Source organism: Crassostrea angulata, chromosome 9, assembly GCF_025612915.1.
Source record: "Crassostrea angulata isolate pt1a10 chromosome 9, ASM2561291v2, whole genome shotgun sequence".
NCBI lineage: Eukaryota > Metazoa > Mollusca > Bivalvia > Ostreida > Ostreidae > Magallana > Magallana angulata.
This window is the reverse complement of record NC_069119.1, coordinates 1,016,223-1,037,010: the sequence shown is the minus strand read 5'-3', so window position 1 is coordinate 1,037,010 and position 20,788 is coordinate 1,016,223. Positions and strand designations below refer to the sequence as shown.

The window sequence follows — 20,788 nt, the reverse complement described above, 5'->3', positions numbered from 1 at the left end:
ATCATGTCAATATCTCTGCATCAATGACAGACATGGTACAATTTTTAGGTAAAGAGAATGACTTCCTCTTTGAATTGCCTCCCCTTATCGCCGGCTTTCTATCAGTAGAACTCGGCAGGTGCGCTCAGACCTAGGTTGACCAGTAGACGGGCGTATTCCAGGTAAACGGCCTCCACCAGTGACACTGTAAACACACACAGATAGAAATAGACCACAGTGAAGGCATGCTTACTATAAAACTACAGTAAGGAGAACTGTAATCATTCAACTATCAATAAACTATCAACAGAATATTGTTATATTTATCTATGTCTTCATCTCTCTCCCCCCTCTCTCTCTCAAACTAAAAAAAGTGTCAAAGTATCAAACCTTCCAAGAGCAGATCAGGGTTCATTATAACAATAACTCAAAACAAGAGGCCCACGGGCCACATCGCTCACCTCAGCAACAATAAGCATGATAAAATCAGCTTATGGAGTCATTATACAAAATATTTGGACAATATGGTATAATACATGTAGATCCTATACAAAAAAAATGTTTCCCCCTGGATATTCTTATATTTATAATCAAGTCCCTTTTCCAACAGGATTTTATAGTCATATCACAGTCAGCATTGCAGCTCTAAAAAAAAAAACCCTTAACAATTGTTTATATACAGAATATAAACCTACATCAAACTCTGAACCCCTTGTGAGGCACAAGAATTGTCCAGGGGCCAAAGTTTAAACAATTTTAAAGAATCAGCAATATATAAAAATTCTTGCATGTAAGTTATAGCATATTAATTAATATTTCAGTTTTGTGAATAACTAAAATGTTTTCCTTTGTACAACTGAATCCCCAATGTGGCCCCACACTACTCCTAAAGATTGTGATTTAAAAAAAAATGAATTTACACTATCTGAAGTTGCTTTCACTAAAGTAACAGCTTTTTTAGGCAAATGTTTTTTTTTTTTATAAATTTAAAGATATTTTTCTCTATATTCCTATGTAAAAATTTGCCCCCCCCCCCCCCCTTGTGACCCCATCCTACCCCCGGGAAACATGATTTGAATAAACTTGAAATCTCACTACCTGACGATGCTTCCAAACAAGTTTCAGCTTTCCTCCCCAAATTGGTCTTGAGAAGATGTGTTTTAAAGATTCACTCTATATATTCCTACGGTCATGATTTTCACAACTTTGAATCTACACTACCTGAGGATGCTTCTATACAAGTTTTAGCTTTCCTGGCCTAATGGTTTTGAGAAGAAGAATTTTTAAGATTTACTCTATGTATTCTTATGTAAAAATTTGACCCCCCCATTTGGGCCCAATCCTAACCCCGAGGGTCATGATTTTTACAAACTTGACTTTATGCCAGCTGAGGATACTTCCACATAAGTTTCAACTTTCCTTGCCAAATTGTTCTTGAGAAGAATATTTCTAAAGATTTATACATGTATTCCTATGTAAAAAGTCGACCTCCCCAATGTGCCCCCCCCCCCCCCTTTCCCTGAGGGTCATGCTTTTCACAACTGTAAATCTACACTACCTGAGGATGCTTCCACAAAAGTTTCAGATTTCCTGGCCTTATGGTTCATGAGAAGAAGATTTTTGAAAATTTCTCGAAAATGTACAATATTTCCTAATTATCTCACTTTGCAAAAGGGCGTGATCCTTAATTTTCACAACTTTGAATCCCATTAGCCTAAGGATGCTTTGTGTCAAGTTTGGTTGAAATAGGCTCCATGGTTCTTGAGAAGATGTTGAAAATGTGAAAAGTTTACAGACAGACAGATGACAGACAAAATGTTAGCAGAATAGCTCACTTGAGCTTTCAGCTCAGGTGAGCTAAAAACTGACTGTTTTGTATTCTTTAATGTTGCCTATTACAAACAAGAAATAAGACATCATGAGACCCATCTGAGTACAGTGTACACTAAATAATGTCTTTTCTATGACAGATATACCTTAGCCAGCTAGACGGCCTGGTCCCACATTCCGTAGGTCTGGAGATATCGACAGGCGTCCATTCCATTGTCAATCAGGCAGAGCAGCTGAACTACACTGTACACGATGGTCACCTGTGGCACTATGGGGTCTAGATCTTACTCTGACCGGCAGCAAGATCTACAAAAAATATGTACATTCTTTTCAATATCAAATTAAGACTTGATATAATATCTATGTATCAATAGAAAGAGAAAATGATGAGTTTTGTAGAAAGTAAAGAATAATGCATCCATCACTTAAGACCGTATTGGAGTGTATATGGCACTTAAAATATGAGACACTCTAATTGCAATACACCTATGCATTTTGAGCCTCTGTCTATGTATAAGCATACATGTACAAGTTAGTAATTTGTATAAATATTTCAACAGAAGGAGTGCTTATAGATCCAACTGATGAGTAGTAATTAATATTGCAGATTGCAGAATGTTATTTGGTTTTTTTAAACTGTCATAAAACATCAAGTACATGTATTCATGACATTAATTGATAAATACTGTTCCATGCATGGATTTACAATGTGTTTTTTTTTTTTACACTGATATGACTTGCTCAAGGATGTAAAATGACATTGCATGTACATTGTGCATGCATGATAGATGTATGCACTACCTTGTTATAAGCCAATATATATAGATATCTATTACAAATATAACTCAAGCTTTTAAAATTCTAATTAAATGAATAAAATTAATATAATTTCATTGGTGTGTTCATTTGTAAAGATACATGTATCAAAATTAGATATCGTAATAAGATGGAAAAAATGTTTCATTAGTTAAAACATTTACAGTACAAAAGCAGAATATATGCTATACCTTTCATCCATCTATTAATGGTGTCTTATACAATAATATAACTGCCAGTAGCCATAAACCAGGTGCTTTGTTCATCACATGAAAATCACCATAAGTTCTGTTATGTAACTTTCTCTTCACTTTGGTTATTTTCTGTCCCCTTTCCACCTTTATACACTTCTGAGCATGACATGTCTCACTTCAACTCTCATTGAGTGAAGTACCAAGTTAAAACATTCAAATGTTATCGCTGGGTAATCCAAACACTTTCACGGTCCCTGCATCCCGATTTCTGTCGTTCGTTTCACGATTGTCGCAGGCGTAAACCAGTAGGGGGCGACTTGGATGCCAGGCGACTGTTAAAGTAGGGCCTCGCATGTTATTTCTGTGACTTTTTTACCTGTTAAAAATATAAGGAGTACCTGGTATATATTATACACTTTCAAACATAAAAGACAAACTTATGAACCAGTAATAAGCAATTTATTCCCAGATATTTAAAAATTACTTTAAAAGTAAAGAGATTACTGAGAATGAAAAATCTTCAGTTACAAAAATCTAAAACGTATGCATTTTGTGTCACAAGTATATGCCAGTACTGGGATTCATTAGAATTCATAATGGTTAAATAGTTCATGGTATGCGCGAGTTACCCTTCCCAACGAAATAACATCCTCAATGAAAATAAATTATGAAAGGGGAATTTGTCAAACGTAACACATCCACAAAATTACATCCCCACGAATGAGCAAAAAACCACAATCCATGAAAATTGGCCTCTGTGAATTTAAATGAATCCACGTAGTTGATCCAATTTAAACTCTAATCCATTCCAGAATTCAGAAATACTTGGACTTAAGGGGGAAAAGGGTGTTGCAGTGTAAAATTATTTGTCAATGAATTTTAATTGTTTTTTAAACACATTTACATAAAGACGTCCACTACAACATATATCATTTTCACGACTATTTCTTACCTTACAAAAGGAAGATATTTTAATAGGAATTATCCCCCTTTACTGGCATTATGATTTTTTTAACAATTTGAAGTTTCTGCAATAATTTTTTCATTTGATGGAGTTTATTTACAAATCATATTCATTAATTTTGAGAACATAAACAAATTTCAAAATTGTTTCCAACATTGGCTTTTTTTTTCATAGCAATATCATAATTTTATCAATATATTGCTAAAATCAGCACTTCAATTTTGAAGTTTTTGATTCTAAATTTGAACGAAATGTGATGACACCTAAAAAGTTGTCACTGAATTTTTTTTTTAAAGACTCATAGATCAGCCTTAACATTTGCTTTATAACTTATAAAATTTTCATGTTAACTTTCTTGGCATTAAAAAGAGATACTACAATAAGAATCACCCCCATCCCTTATTCTGGAATTATGACCTTTTGTGACAAATTCTGTTTGGAACCATCAAAAAGTAATGCATTATTTAGATTTATTAATTATCATGAACAGAACATTATCAGAATAGATATCTGATTATATTAACCGCTAATTATTTTGTCCATTAACATTTCTAAAATTAAAAATTTTAATTTTCCATCAGCTCATATTTTGACAAAGACTAATTTAGAGCCGTTTAGTACGGGAAAAAGATATATCAAATCTTGTATTACGCCATAATGAATAAATGACATCATATCAATATACAATCTTATCAACTACGACATCATAATAGAGTTAGCATATATCAAAGCATCATTGCTATGAAAGTCACGTGATACGTGTCCTGTTCCCCCTTAAAAAATCAAAAGGTCTCTTGGCCAAGTTGTTTGTGACCTTGTACTAGACTTTGCAAACACAAAAGCAAGTCCTTCATTATGGTTGATAAAAATATTGATATTAAAAATAACTTAAAATAATTTTTAAATTTCAGTAAATCCTATTACATATTTTCAGCTCGACTGTATACATGTACAAAATGTGACAGTTCTTGGTTTCAGAAAGCAGTTGTTAGCATCAACCCAACACCACCCGGTCTCCATAGCTATATACAGGTGAAGGGCTGTGTTACTGCTACCTATCTGTGTTGTCTGTCTCATCGGTCCAGGTGATCTCTTTCCACTTGACCAGTCTGTGTACTAACACCTGTTCTGTGTACCCTGCTCATTCCACCCAGGGTAAACACCTCACTACCCTGACTAGAACAAAGTGGGCACCCCCTACCTGTGATACCAGTCAACTAAGTGTATGTGTCGGGTTTCTAACCTTTTACCATTCATCATGCACCAGGATTTGCCTTTACCAATAATATCAATTCTGAATGAGGCTAAAGCAACTGGGTTACATTTTCCATGCTAGTTGCAGAGCCCTACGCAAACGTAACATCCATAAAACATCTACTATAACATTCGTACCTGAGTCGACCTCTGCTATGTCTATAATCAGATCTTCTGATGCTGAGGCCAACATTTTGCCATCATGGCTGAAGCTTAGAGTTCTGACTGGCCACTCTAACCTGAAATCAACACATTAAATGTCCATGTCTCTGTTTTTTAGTGAATGCAATAAAACAGAAAAATCATTCAAACAAAAAATCAGAATTCCCTATTTAGTAGAATTATAATATGATATAAAGATGGTTCAGTTCTAATAAAATCTTCTAAAGAAACAGACCAAAATCTCATTGCTTATATCTTGGATTTCTTGGGCATATTAAACAATATCATATAAAATGCATGAGCTACACATTAAACTTGATATCAGTAAACTTTATTAAGCTTTAGAATTTAAAAGGCTTTAAATTTTCAAAATATTATCAGTACACAAATACACAGAAACCTTTTGCAGTTAGTAGATCTCAAATAGCACCATTTTACAGGAAAAATAAAATTATCTAATAAGTTTTTGAGACCATTATGAGTGTACATGTGTAGTTTCTATGCAACGAAAGGTACAGTACTTGTGTAGTGAATCATACATGTGAATACATTGTGCACAACTCTTACTACCTGGAGAGGGTCCTAATACAGGCTAGCTCTGCTACATCCCAAATACTGACCAAGGCGTCCGCACTACCGGTGGCAAAGTACTTTCCCTTGGGGTCAAACTCGATACAGATACAGTTAGCAGGGTGAGCATTCAGGGTGTGCTGGAGTTTTAAATCTGGGTAGCTGTCAATGACAAGGTGTTTTATTTGCATACAATTCATTTTTTTCAAAATTACCAAAATGCTGCACAAAGTATCAAGTAAATAAAATATGCACAGTTATGAAAAACTTTGCAATACATTAAGCTGTCATAGCCATCAATTACCTAACCATTAGTTCATCACAATAGCATTACCATCAGTTCATTAATGCTTCATTATACTGCAATGTTTCATACTTCATCTATCTATAAACTACATGTACCTCAGTATGTTTATGCTGCCTTGCCCACTCGTCAAGAAGAACAGGTCCCCGTCATTGTTCCACGAGATCTCATTGACCTCAAACTTAAACTGTTCCTCGGCCTTTGACCTGTGACTTCTGACATCAATAAATGTAATTAGGTCGTCCTTGTTGCCCACAGCTATAGTGCTGCCATCTGGTGACCAGCAGATGTTTATGTTTTCACCTTAAATATTGATTTACAGTTAATGTATAACAATAGTATCAAAAATGGAATTTCACATACACATACCTGTTAACCTTTCAAAGCTGCTATGTGGGAGAATCTCCCCCTTACCAACCTGGCTAAGGGGGAGATTTTGCGTAAACGACGTTTTTTCACGTGAAATGCAAATATATATTAAAAATACTGTTAGATACATTATTTTACCATTGTAATTAAATTAAATGCATTTGCATTATTTTAAATTTATTATTTCTATGACTACCAGTGTGCAATTACAACTTGTGTTGCTGTACATGTTCAGAAAACTATTATTTTGTTTGCATGGTACAATACAAGAAGTCAATAGTGCCACTTTTTATATTAAGTCTTCTTATTGTTCAGTATTGAACCATCACTGCATGCTGACATCTAGGGTAAATACAGAAAATTTATTTTGCGTATTTTGAATTTGCAGTGAAACCCAGTTAAGAAAATACCAGTAAATAATATTCATTAAAATTATTTTTTGCCTTATATATAGGATAGATTTTTAATTCACAAAACAACATGTATTTCTCCAGTATCATTTAAAAATGATCTCTGTTGTAATATCTATAGCATCCCTGTAATTCATAGTACCGGTACTATAAACTTTTAAAAAATTCTTGTGAAATGCTTTTTTATCGGTAGCTTGTATAAACACTCAGTGTTCCAAACTCACTTTGATTTTTACCGACCGTGCTGGCCAGACAGAATTAGTTACGACTCACAGCACGTGGCTTGGGTGCTTTACCTGTGCACCTGTTATTGAGTGACACCACTGGCTGTGTATTGTTTTCTTTGGTGTTACAGAGTAAAATCAAGATGTTTTAAGCTTTCACTTATTTTTTCATAAGGCCTATGCATAACTAAATACGTAACTGATTTAAGTCAAAACCGGAAGTAATCGTAAAAAGTAAACTGTACTATGACATGTCATACTATGATCACGGTAGACAGTACTTGGATGGATTTTTATATATTCAAGCTACACTGCAGCTTTTTTAGCTCAAAATTAGAGAAAAACCCGCAGTGGTTGTTGAAATTTGCATGTAAAGATTCAGAAGTTTGGGGGGGGGGGTATGGGGAAGACAAAATACGATTGCGGGAGAAATTTGTCTCCCGCGCGGGAGATAGGTTGGATGCGGGAGATCTTAGATTTTTAGGCCGTTTTGCGGGAGTCTCCCGCGCAATGCGGGAGGGTTAACAGGTATGCATACATTTATTGAAGTGTCCAAAAGTCCCTGTACATTTGTATTAACCATGTTGACAGCTGTTTTATCTCAAAGTAAGTATTGTCAATGTCTATAGATCAATTATTCCTGGGTCATGGAATCAACCGTTGTTTTACCTTTAGTATTGACAGTGGCCACAGAACGATTGGTCCGGGCATCCCAGATTCGTATTGTCTTGTCTCCACTAGCTGTCACCAACTGATCCGGATTCTTTGGATGCCAACACAGCTGGTCAACACTGTCGCTATGTCCACGAAATGTGCAATCTTTGACCTAAAGAGTTTGTAGACAGATCCAAAAATAATTGTCAGACTAATCAATGTTTGAAAAAATATTAAGGTGGTATGGGACACCTGCCAATATTAATGTGGATTAAAATACATTATAATTCTAAATAGAATACTTTCACTAGCGTAGAATTTTAAAATTTTACAATATTTAATCAAAAATAGCTTTTAAAAATATTTGAAGAGGTAAAAAATGTAAAACACCCAGCAGGATTTGAACTCATGACTTACAGATTTGTAGTAAACCCTCTAACCCACTGAGCTACGCTGTTAGATTACAATATTGGGAAAGAAATTACTTATACAATTACACTTCATTTTATTGTTTATTTCGATAAACAATACGTCACAATATGGAGGTGTCCCATACAACCTTAATTTAAATAGTTTAGATGCATAAACAGATCTTTAAGTTGTTTTCCAACATTAACTTTGAGCATGATATATCCTTGTACATAATTGACATCATGCTAAACCAACCCAGTTTTCCAGTTCCATTTTTTGTAACCTTACTATCTCAAAATTGACAAAAAATCATTCAGTAGATTTTTGTGTTAAACTATGCAACAAGCATGTCAAAAAAAACATCCTCATTTAAAAAGAATATAAGCCTATAGGTGTCACTACAGTATTAAATTTTAGTAATATATTCTTACCAAAATTGCACAACTTTACAGATTAAAAATTCAAAACGAATTTCTCAGAAAAATCCCCTTGACATATTTTTAAACAACACTTCATTTACAATTTTCTTGCAAAATACACACGTGCATCCCGCAAGGCGTGAGACTTTGTTTACCTCGAAGTTACACGTGCTTGAAAATCAAGCCCGGGCCTTTTCACCCCCCTCTGGAACAACACGCATCAAAAGTAATTAAATGACCTCGATTTATTACAAAACTGGGATAGTTAGACCTCCTACACATTGTTTTTCATCTCATAAAAAGCAGCTCCTGTGACGTGCGGATACGCCCCAAATTCAAAGGAGAATTCCGGAATTATTTTGCATCAGCCATTTTTTGACGTGAACTTTCAGTGAAATACGGTGTTATGACACCTATAATAATCGGAATTATTTTGCCTAAGCCATGTTTACAGTGCAACACTCCAGCAGCCTACCATTCGGTCTCTGTCATTGTCTAGCTGGAAAACGCTAACAGTTTTGTCAAAGGACCCTGAGGCCAGGCGCCGTCCGTCACAGCTCCACGCCACAGAGTGAACTTTGGAGTCGTGTGCCGTGTGCTCTCGTATTCTCTTGTTTTGCTGAAAATGTTTTCGCATGTTTTCAATGTAAGTCGCCATCTTTGGATTTTGTAGAATAAAAACCTACCGAGTGGATTGAAAAGTTCCGGAAACCAGAAGAGAGCGCCCGCGAGCGCTCGCCAAAATTTGTGTTGCGGGTATAGGGAATTTTGGCGAGCGCTCGCAAACACCCGCTCTGTTGTACAGGCCTCTGAGGCCCACGTGCCATATCGCTGACTTAACAATTTCTAATGAAAGTCTTGCTGAAGTCTTACCGTTGTTTTAATTTCTTTATAATTACTGTGTTTCAGATTCTAAATTTCTGCTCTCTACCATAGTAAAGTCATCAATTCTGGCATTATTGAAAATTAGTTTTAGTATTTAGTATACATGTACTAGAACAGATAATTAGACAAAATTGCAACTATTTAATTTCAAAAATAATCTGTTTTCTATAAGTAAATTATCATGATTTTAAAAATGCTTTTTTAAAATATGGGTAATGCAAATTTGCATAATGTTGATAATTTTTTTCCATTTTTGTTGCAAGTTAGACATAACTTCTGGTTTCTAGATTTTTTTATAAGTCTACCCCCCCCCCCCAAAATAATTGTACGGTGATAATTAGGACGCACCGTACTGCTACATGTAGATTAAAAAAAAATCATGACCATGCAACTTTAATTACTGTATTTTTTGCTACATTAATTATTCAACCATTAAACATTAATTTAACATGAATTTATATAAGTCTCTACATTTGTATGCTGATGGTGGGATTTGAACCCACTCTTCATTCTCAAAGGAATGTGTGCACCATTACACCACACCAGCTTTTACAGAAATGTCGATTTAAGAAAAAGATCATAAGAAACAAAATCTATTTCTTTGAAACTAAAAATAGCCTACATTTTAAAGCTGATTTTAATATCTTCAGCACACAGGCACCAGACGTTATATATTTTTCTCATAATAAAAATTAATATATTATCCTTTACCTAATAGTGATAAAAATGTCAGATCTATTTAAACTTCCCAACAATGGGTGACCTGAATTCTGGATCAACACATACACAAGCACAAATTACTACCTGGCATTAAATTCATTCACGTGATCTTGCACAGGTAGCAACCGACCAGGAAGAATAAACACCTGACGCCCGCCATGTTGGATCGTGAAGACCTGAAGTTTACCAATGGGGTAACGTTAGGTAATTTTTATAATCCACTTTCTTATTGTGTTTTCTTAATAGTCGAAAATAGTTTAGACAAAAATTTTCTTATGTTTAAATTCATCCTTTTTTGGTAATCAGTCATGAAAAATAAAAAAAAAAATACTTGTACATGCATGACTCTACACAGATATAAATTTTATCCATGAAATAGAATATATCTGAATCTTACATATAAGTACATGTTAATCAAACCAAGATAATACATGTATACATCATCAATATAATATATACTGAATTTACTTTTCAGGTTTAGTTCCCCTATAGTTACAAGGGTTCCCTAACCATGGACCCCAGGAACAGCGCCCAGGATGTTATACGCTGCACCCTGTGTCAGGACTCTGTGGCCCCCATGTACTGTGAAGTTTGTCATATACATCTGTGTAAAGACTGTGTAGAGACACATTTATCTGATTCTTCTAAAGTTCATAAAGTGGTGTCACTTAAACAATATCTAACCACTTTGAACAATCCTAAATGTAGGAAACACCCCACCAAACAATGTGAACTCCATTGTGAACAATGTGACATTCCTATTTGTGCAAAGTGTATTTCCTCTGCAAAACATTCAGGACATAAAATAGTTGACATTTTCCAAAGCTTTGAAATTAAAACAGAAATTTTAAAAAAAGATTTGCAAGAATTAGAAAAATTCATTTATCCTAAATACAAAGAGATTGCATCCAACATCCCAGTGCAGAAAGCTGATCTGAGTAAAAACTCCCGGAAATTGACAACAGCAATTGACAAACAAGGAGAAGTCTGGCACAGAGAAATAGACACCATTATCACAAACCTGAAATCTAACGTGGAGGAAATGGAATCCAAACACCTGCCCATCCTAAATAAACAGGAAGATGAAATCACACACACCATTTCTGAAATCACACAGACCATTGCTGAACTGAAGAAGTTACTGAACTCCAAAGATGTCTGCCTTGTCTCTGAGTACAAATCCAGGAACGCTGAATTCAGAAGATTGCCTCCTAAACTCAAAGTGTCCTTACCAAACTTTAGGCCTCAGGAAATCCACACAGATCAGCTGATTGAACAGTTTGGTTCTCTGTCAGCATTATCTTTTACAACAGAGGAACCAGACTACAGCATGCCACCCCAGGGAGCCGAGTCCTCTCCCCCAGACCGGTCACTGATGGATGTACCCCGGGTCATCACAGCTATAGACACAAAGTATGAGTATGGATTATATGGTGTGACGTGTCTGAATGATACAGAGATCTGGACGTATGGTAATGACATCATGATGAAACTCTTCAACCTCCGGGGGGAACTAGTAAAGTCCATCCAAACCAAGTCAGAGAACAATCCAACGGACATAGCAGTGACAAGGAGTGGGGATCTAGTTTATACTGATTACTTTGATAGAACTGTGAACATAGTGAAGAATACACAGATACAGACAGTGATCAGACTACGGGGGTGGAAACCTCGTGGTGTCTGTAGTACCTCCTCTGGTGACCTCCTGGTTGTCATGGACAGTGATGATGATAAACAAACAAAAGTTGTGTGTTACTCTGGCTCCACAGAGAAACAAAGTATTCAGTACAATGACAAAGGACAACCTCTCTATTCATCTGGTGGATACATCAGTGAGAACAGGAACCTAGATATCTGTGTGTCAGACTATGGAGCCCGTGCAGTAGTGGTGGTCAATCAGGCCGGGAAACTCCGGTTTACCTACACTGGTCCTCCCTCTACTACCAAGGGATCATTTGGTCCACGCGGCATCACAACAGACAGCCAGGGTCGGATCCTGACAGCAGAATATAACAACCACCGTATCCACATCCTGGATCAGGACGGACAGTTCCTCCGCTACATTGACAACTGTCATTTACAGCTACCATATGGTTTATGTGTGGACACCAGAGACAACCTCTTTGTGGCTGAGTACACAGGTAAAGTGAAGAAAATCCAATATTACATGTAAATCAATTAACTGTATCAATTATATGTAAACAAAGCGTATAAGTATATATTACATACTGTGTGTAATATAATGTAAACAAACTATACACATTACATGTCATCATACGGTGTGTATCAGATGTAAACACGCTGTGTGTGGATAATTTAATGTATCACACATACACTGACCGTGTCTACAAGATGTAAACAGACTGTTCAACTGTATCTGTGTTAGGTTGTCATGAGTTAATCATTCCATTTCTTCAATCTTTATTTGTTTATATATCATATGTTGGTATGTAAACAAATTGTTCTTTCATATTTATATTACATGTCAAAAAACAGACCATGTTTATATATTGTATGTAAACAAACTGTGTTTATGTATCACATGTATATATCAAGTGATTCTATGTACATGTATATTACATAGAGACAAACTCCTTTTTCTATTTATAGATGTATATATAAAGTGACTGTTTTACTGTGTCTATAATCTGTGTTTGTTACATTAGAATGAATGGACTGTATTTGTTACATGTGGTTATCAGCAAACTCTGTGTGACATGTTTTAATTACACATAATGGGTTAACAGACAGGTAGCACTCAATTCTTTACCAGCAATGGAGCGAGGCCACAAAGGGACTGAGGCCCATTACTTATATAGAGGAGTGATACCAGTATATTAACCCAATCAGAATTGTCATTGAATGAAACAATTGTTGTGACTTACCTTTAAACCTTTAGAATTAGAGTAGATGTTTGATTTCCTGCTAATCTTGTATCTTCTGTTCTAACTTAATAGAATCCTTGTGTGGAATATTTTGTCCCTTGGTGTTTTTATCTGAAATATTTTGCAGAACTGATTTAAAGATTCTAAAAATGTATTTAGACAATGAGTATATTGACATAGATATACATGACACTGCTTATGAATGCTTTATGATAATTATTGTTTTTAAATAAAACTTTAAACAAAGAAATCAATGTATTGTTTTCAGCAACTAGCCTTTTAAATTTGACATCAACCACATGGTGGCGTCAAAACTGTGGCGCCTGCAGGGTCAGCAATTATCCAATTGTCATGCTAACAAGTAATTTAATTTAAAAGAGGGAGAGGAATTATATTATATATCAAATAAAAGTACAGATTTTGTACATATAAGTACTGGTACCAATTTGTCTTCGTTGAAGCAGCAGTTATACTGCCTATCTGTGGTCAGTGGAGCAGTGAGATATGAGGCTCTTTCTCTCTCTCTCAGCGAGTGCAGTAATGAGTGTGGTCTGACAGAAATATCTGAGATGAATTGACTGCTATTTGATGACTGTAACAAGTAAAATACATGTGAAATATGAAAAAAGTGCTTGTTTTAAGATACGTAAGCTTTTAAAAAAGGCTGGATTTTACCCAAATTTCAGGTAGAGATGCTAAAATGACTGATCATGAAATGTCAATATTTAAGATGCAAAATTGTTAATTCTGGATTGAGTACATTAATTAGCAAGAATATATTCTAATGAATTAAATGGAATATGGAAGGATGATGATAAACAAATTATTTACTAATATTTCCATTTCTCTAAACCCCTGCTGTTGATATAATTGGGAGATAATTTTTACGCTCTATTTGAATCATGCAAACATTTGAGAAAGGGCATTCCTATGGCTTTAAACCAAATACTCTGCCGCACAACAAGGCTGCATTGATGCAAGCTTTGTGAATTATACCTTGTGCATACAAAATCTTATCTCCTGAAATGACGGAACTGGTCAACAATCCACCGTCAGCATCAGAGAGGAAGAAACAGTCTAGCGACTGGGGGCACCATTATCTTCTTGGTGGTGGGCACCTTAGAGTGAAACAAAACATTTTGTAAACTGACATTATTAAAAAAAAAATATGCTCAAGTACTTTTGCAAAATTAAGACCATTTATTAATAACTACATTTAATTCACTATGTGTAATCTGGGATTATAAAACATAGATTAAAATCCATGCATTTTAAAACTTGTATCAAAATAATTGGAATGATGTATAAGCCAGTATGTATGTAAAATTTAAAAATTACATCATTATTAAAAGATCTACCCGGTACTAGATGTTAATTTGCATCTAGTCAAAGGGAGGCAACTTCATCATTTAAACAACATGGATAGTGTCATTCCTGTGCTAAGTGAACAGTTTTTACATACTGTACTGCAGTAGAGCAGACTGAGAGAAAACTTCCCACAAACTACTTCAATCAATTTTGCAAACAGCTGAAATGTCTTCCGGAGTCATCAGGAGCAGAGACCTGCATGGAAAGGCAGAGGCTTCCAACAAGAACGGGACTCAAGAGTGCTGTGTGTACCTTCACATTCGACCATTACAACCCCTTCAAGGAAGTAGAAACAAATGCATATCATCTTTGCATACTAAGAAAAAATTACCACCAGCATCCAGACGACTGGTGTCTGTATTACGAACCCGACTTGAAATGTACCCCCTCCCCCCTCCCGAATGCGGTCCCTCACCCTTAACCCCCTTAGGCAATTCTACCGTGACTAGGCTACGTTCAGGAGAATATTACAATGTATGAGCATATTAATCATAGTACAAAGCGCTGTTATATTTTAAGTATTTATCTACTACAATTAATACTAATATTTTAGTATTTATCTACTACAATATAATATGTTAATTATATTATAATTTTATATAAGGTACATATCGTAGGATATCATCATTTTAAGTCAAATCCGGTTCACTCCCCGGTTCACTCCCCCACGGTGAAGTACCTAAACGGCTGCTATCAGTAAAAAACAGCGTTCGGTGTTTCTATTCGAAAATTGAACGGTTGCTAGTTGAAAAAAGCATGCACGAAACGCATGGATCAAGCCACAAAATTGACGAAAAATGTACCAAAACCATGTAACTGTTTGAATAATCCATGTGCACGGAACATGTAAGGTATTATTATAATATTTTATAAATGTAGTTTGGAAAATAGTCCTATGAATAACCAGAAATAGAGAAATTTCCTAGGTCGGTGACGAACTAAAAGGCTGTTACAACCAAGTTTTAAGCTGATATTTTCATCCACAAATCATAGTTTGTTTGTTCTATATTATGAAAAAAAGCATTAATCTATTCTGATTCATTAAGTAATACAAAGTAAACAAGAAAGTATATTTTGATCGAAATAATTTGACAACAAATGATTTTTTAAAGTAACGGTTGCTATTTGAAATACTGATATGTTCGCACCGGCTATAAACTGAATACGATGCACCGACTACTATATGAAACTTAAATTTCTTTTCCAGCTAGAAAAAGAAAATCAAACTTATGGCTGCACAAGCCTAAAAAATCTAAAACACATCACACAGAATGTGAGACATCAAGTGCTTCAACGATTTCAACTCCACCAAATCGCGTTCAACCATGCAGCGCTAATCTACGAAATGCACCCTTAAAAGCCATGATTCCACAGTAACCTATGACATATTAAGTCTGTCCAAAGTTACTGTTTCTTTCACCTTTGAGCCATATTTTTTTTTACAAAATACACATAAAGAGAATAAGAAAATTTAAAATCAATTAAAAGAAAAATATTGAATATTTGTTTATGGAGGGTATCCCTTTTTTACCGGGAGATTTTCACAGGAATAAAAAAGGATTTCTAATGGAGATTTGTAATTGGAAAATCTGATATCTTTTTCCATTCGGAAGAGTCTCTGAACACCTTAACATGATTTTCTATTGATATCATATGGGTATCAGAGTTCAAAATTCACTATTTATACCGGTATACATCTCAGAAAAATGCAAGTTAGAATTTCCAAATTGCAAAGTTAAAATTTTTGTTACTCGCAAAAGTTTATGATGTACTACTGTATACAGGGAAATATTCGCCCGTTTTATTTTCGTCCCTTTCGCCTCTTTTGTCAGCGGGCAAGTACTGAGCAAACATTAACTAACCTCATGCGGAACGATATTATTTTCATGAAATGTAAAAAATTGATAAAGGATGAAATGTGTACATTTATAGGTAGGTCATACAGGTAAACAGTCTCAACTTCTCGGGCACTGCTAGCTCACATCACGACGGATAGTAAAACATAATGTATTTAAATCAAATTCTATTTAAATAAAAAAAAAGGGGGGGGGGGGTGTCATGAACGACTATGTAATACATTCCACAGGTGCATGAGGACGGGACCCCCCCCCCCCTCACCCACAACAACATTCACCCCACATTCCCCAGTTATTTTTTCATCATTTATTTTTTTTAATTTTATGTTGATGTATTGTATGCTACACTAAAAATTCAAAATTAACGCGAAACAAGCTATATATAAAAAATATACCAGTGGTATATATTTTTTTATACATAGCTTATTTCGCATTAATTGTGATTTTTTTTTCTAGTGCAGCATACATCAACTTATAATTAAAAAAATAATTGATGAAAAAATAACTCGGGAATTTGGAGGGGGGGGGGGTCCCCAAGCACCTTTGATACATTTGAGGTGGTTTCGAGCTCTGTTGGAAAGGTCGGAGAGCTGCGAAAGTCGTATTTTTAAACGGTTACTATAGAATAACATATTTCAACTGTATGATTCAATGCATATACATGGATGTTATTTCATTGAGGTTAGAAAGTGCACATTTCCAATAGAAACCGGTGTCGTTGTCTAATAGTGGCCGTAACATACGGCTTATCGAGTAAAATCGTCATAGTTTTTATACAAACATAGAAAATGGATAATTCTTGCAATCAAACTATTCTGTGTACAAATATTTAGAAATCAGTCGCTTCAATTTTTAAAAAAAACTTTGATTTTGGCGCAATCATGTCCAAAAACTTAATTCGACTGCACATGTGCCCAAATCAACGACAGTTATTCACGAAGTTTTAAGTCAATTCTTCATCTTGTATGTAGGTAGCTGGATATTTTAGTGTTGAAATGTGTGTTACGTTCCGTAAGGGTTGTCAAGTTTGCAGGTTAATTAAAATCTTTGAGAAAATGAGCATTTTGTTCAATCTGAAAAGAAAAATACTTACTGTGTCGGACATCTTTTTCAGCTAGTAACCGTATAAATTTCGAATAGAAACAGAGAACGTCGTTTTTTTACGGATAGCAACCGTTTAGGTACTACACCGTGTCCCCGCCCCACCTTATTTTCTATCAAATTCGCCGCCCCATGCAATATGAAATGCCTTCCGACGGCCCTGGAATGAGAATCCTATCATGTGCGGGTTCAGATAATTTCCCAGGGCGGGGAGGGGGGGGGGTGGTACTTTGTTTGGAGAAGGATCCTAGGCCTGGTTCGTCGATATTTTACTTTGTGAATTTAATAAGGTTGAATTTTTCGGGGGGGGGGGGGGGGGCTTCGACTCTCATCTAGATCCGCGCATGCCCTGACTACTAAAACTTACATTTATATTGATTTTAGACGTAGTATGTTTTAGGTAATTTGTAGGGTACAACGGAAATATTTAATTTGGGGTGATTAAAAAAAACCAAAAGTCCCGAACATCAATGTTACACAGAGGAGGTTTGGGTGTTCTGCCCAGATGATTAACTCGGTTGTAACTGAGTTGGATGGGGGGGGGGGGGGGGTAAAGATATACAGTTCAATTACCAGTACGTCATTGAAATTTATTACGGGTGGATTGATATTTTTTAAGGTCCCCCATTATTTATCTTTCTTTCCAAAATATGAAATATAAAGCAAGCTATACGCGTATATAGCGTAAACGTTACAGAACGGGAACAGACCTAGAATGATAAGATTTGCCGTAGACAGGGTACAATGTTTTGAAGAAAAAAAACACCGAACTGCCCCTTACCTCCCCCCCCCCCCCAAAAAAAGTTTCTCCCGTGGAATATTTGAAGACCGTAATTGAATGTAACTACATTTGTATTAGAACTACTAAGCATTTTTAAAAAACTATCGATATTTTATCAATGTAAAGTAGTCCCCTTCAACATTCAGTGTTTATTTTACTGAGTAAACATAAGGAAAATGAAAAAAAAAATACATAAACTTAAGCAGTATCGCTAAAAAAAAACAGTTTTATACATGATAAAATACATTAGTATTTTTTTCTATTTCTTAGGAAAATCGATTAAGTTTATTAGGGACTGTTTATGTCTGTTACTGATTTTCTATGGAAATATAACAAATAAAATGAAAAATTTATTCTTAAAATTTTGCTTTTATAACAACAGAATTAGAAATTTCTTGTTGCATAATTGTAAAACAAGTTGTTTTAACAACAAGTATGAAATATAGTTTCAAACTTAAAACCTATATAGAAATCAATGGAACTACTTATGTAAATTACATGTAATATTAAAAGTACAATTCATAGTCTTAAACAGAATCCAATTCAAAAAAATTGGTTCTATATAACACTTGACAATTAATTTTTACAGATCTAGCTTGCAAAATTTAAATTATTTCGATGGTTTCAATTTTTAGGCCATATCTTCAGTCCTTGTTTTAATTTTTGTTCTTAAAAATAATACTTTATATGGTTTCACTTGGAAATAACTTGTTCGGTCATATCCTGAATGAATATACATTGAGAACTTGCTCTACCTTTTTTACCCTAAAATCAGAATTTATCTCAAGATTGTGGCGGTTCATTGTGACATTGTTAAAAACCCTTTTTAAAAGTGTTTCCGAGACAGATAAGATAGCGGCTTTGATACGGAACGCAATGCCGACATCGGCGCCATTTGTCGCGGTATTTCAGACCGCTCATAAGAGGAAGCCTTATCAAAGGAACCCCGACAAAATCCTTATAAAAACCGTATCGACACAAAAAACCATATTATTCCCCAGAGAGTTGACAACAATAGCAGAATGTCTTCCGCCAACGTGATGCAGTTAGCCAAGAGATTGGACCACTCCGAGATTTACTTTAGGAAAGCCTGCCTCCAGATTGTGATGCTCAACGAGAAACTTTCCTCCGCCAGCAGACGATACCGAATGGCGCACGCCTCCGGTCGACGTTCTTTCCGGTACTCTCTACGTCTGCGCCTGGCGGCAATCGAGGGTCTACGCAACGTTTACTACGAGTACGCCATGATCAAAGCTCAGGAGATGCAACAAGTCAGGCGTGACTCAGAAGAAGAGGAAGAGGATGGAGATGTCATGGTCCAATGATTTCACAGCTACCGTCCTATCAACATTTGCCATAAATAAGAAACGGCTCTTTTCAGAGCCACATAAATTATTCGAAAAGAATGTCTCTATTACACACTCTGAACAAGGTAAAAGTGTACACATTCACTAAAGATATGTGTAACACAGCCATCTGACGTTATAAAAGTTTTCTCCTAATAAATACCCCATATCTATAGTCTTTCCTAAGTTATTGCTTCCATCACTTTTTGATGATTTTTAATAAAAAATACACATACCTGTGAAAGAAGTACAGTTGAAATCAATGAAATAGAAAATATCCCAAGATATCTTCATTGACAAATTATCCCTGTTCACTCATAAAATTTCACAGAAACGAAAACAATTTTTTTATGGAGATTTATAATTGGAAATGTTTACATCTTTTCTCCATTCGGAAGTACTCGGGACACCTCGTGCAAATTTTCAACGTTATCATCCGGGCCTATTAATGGCTGATGCAATGCAAAATCCCCGTAGACTTTCTATTTTGGGGTGTGTATTGAAACCTGAAGCGATAGAGGGGGCGTTTCAAAACAGATAATCAGGACATTTTTCATATTAATGGATAAACATAGTTTGAGCACAAAGGTATTTATTATTATTGAAATATCAATCGAAAAGTGGTGGAAGCAAAAACTCGGGACAGAGTATATTAATACACTTGTTTATTATTAGATATAGGGTTTTTGTTATAAGGAGAAAATTCTATAACGGCAGGTGCTTGCATGTTGTGTATAATAGTTTAAAGAAGATGGGTGAATATGGCTTGTTAAATGCCCATACGAGGAATGATTACTAGTAGATACTGCAAATTAAAATATCATTTAATCTGATACTTTTTAAAAAAAATTAAGTAAAAACAATGTATATTTAACGTAACATCGGTTTGTAACCCTTAAATATTTTAGATACTTGCAATAGATTGATTTAAACTGGCGTATGCGTGTCAAAACCTCCAAATAGTGTCATTTTTATAACTTCTCTAGAGTGGGTCTACGCGTAAGCTCCATATTTTTGTCATAAGCTATATATATGCGTTTTAATGGAATTTCAACCAATTTTAATCAACAAAAATGTAGAGAGATGACCCATTTTACTTTAAAAAATGTAATTTTGTAACCCAACAATTGAACATTTTAAAAAATTAATACAAGTCCGTAAATGTGTGGCTTACGTCTCATATAGCATTTAAACAACGCACTTTGTTGTGAATGAAATGGCTCAGTGGTTAGAGCTTTATAGAACTTGTCTTTTTAGGTTGGGAGTTCGATACCACCAAAACTTAG

At 35.2% G+C, this 20,788-nt stretch overlaps 1 protein-coding gene and 1 pseudogene across 1 annotated transcript; one reads left to right on the top strand and one right to left on the bottom strand.

Annotated features, from left to right (window-relative positions):
* Positions 1 to 45: 45 nt before the first annotated feature.
* Positions 46 to 9,218, bottom strand: LOC128162590 (THO complex subunit 3-like; annotated as a pseudogene).
* A 1,032-nt stretch (positions 9,219 to 10,250) lies between these two features.
* On the top strand, positions 10,251 to 13,300 carry LOC128162583 (uncharacterized). The gene is made up of 2 exons (XM_052825829.1): positions 10,251 to 10,369; positions 10,641 to 13,300. The coding sequence occupies exon 2, from the start codon at positions 10,677 to 10,679 to the stop codon at positions 12,336 to 12,338; it is 1,662 nt and encodes a 553-aa protein (XP_052681789.1). The 5' UTR covers positions 10,251 to 10,369; positions 10,641 to 10,676; the 3' UTR covers positions 12,339 to 13,300.
* The last annotated feature ends 7,488 nt before the right edge of the window (positions 13,301 to 20,788 follow it).

What these genes read in the sequence shown, in the direction of transcription:
- LOC128162583 (XM_052825829.1), top strand. Translation starts at nt 10,677, where the DNA reads ATGGACCCCAGGAACAGCGCCCAGGATGTTATACGCTGCACCCTGTGT.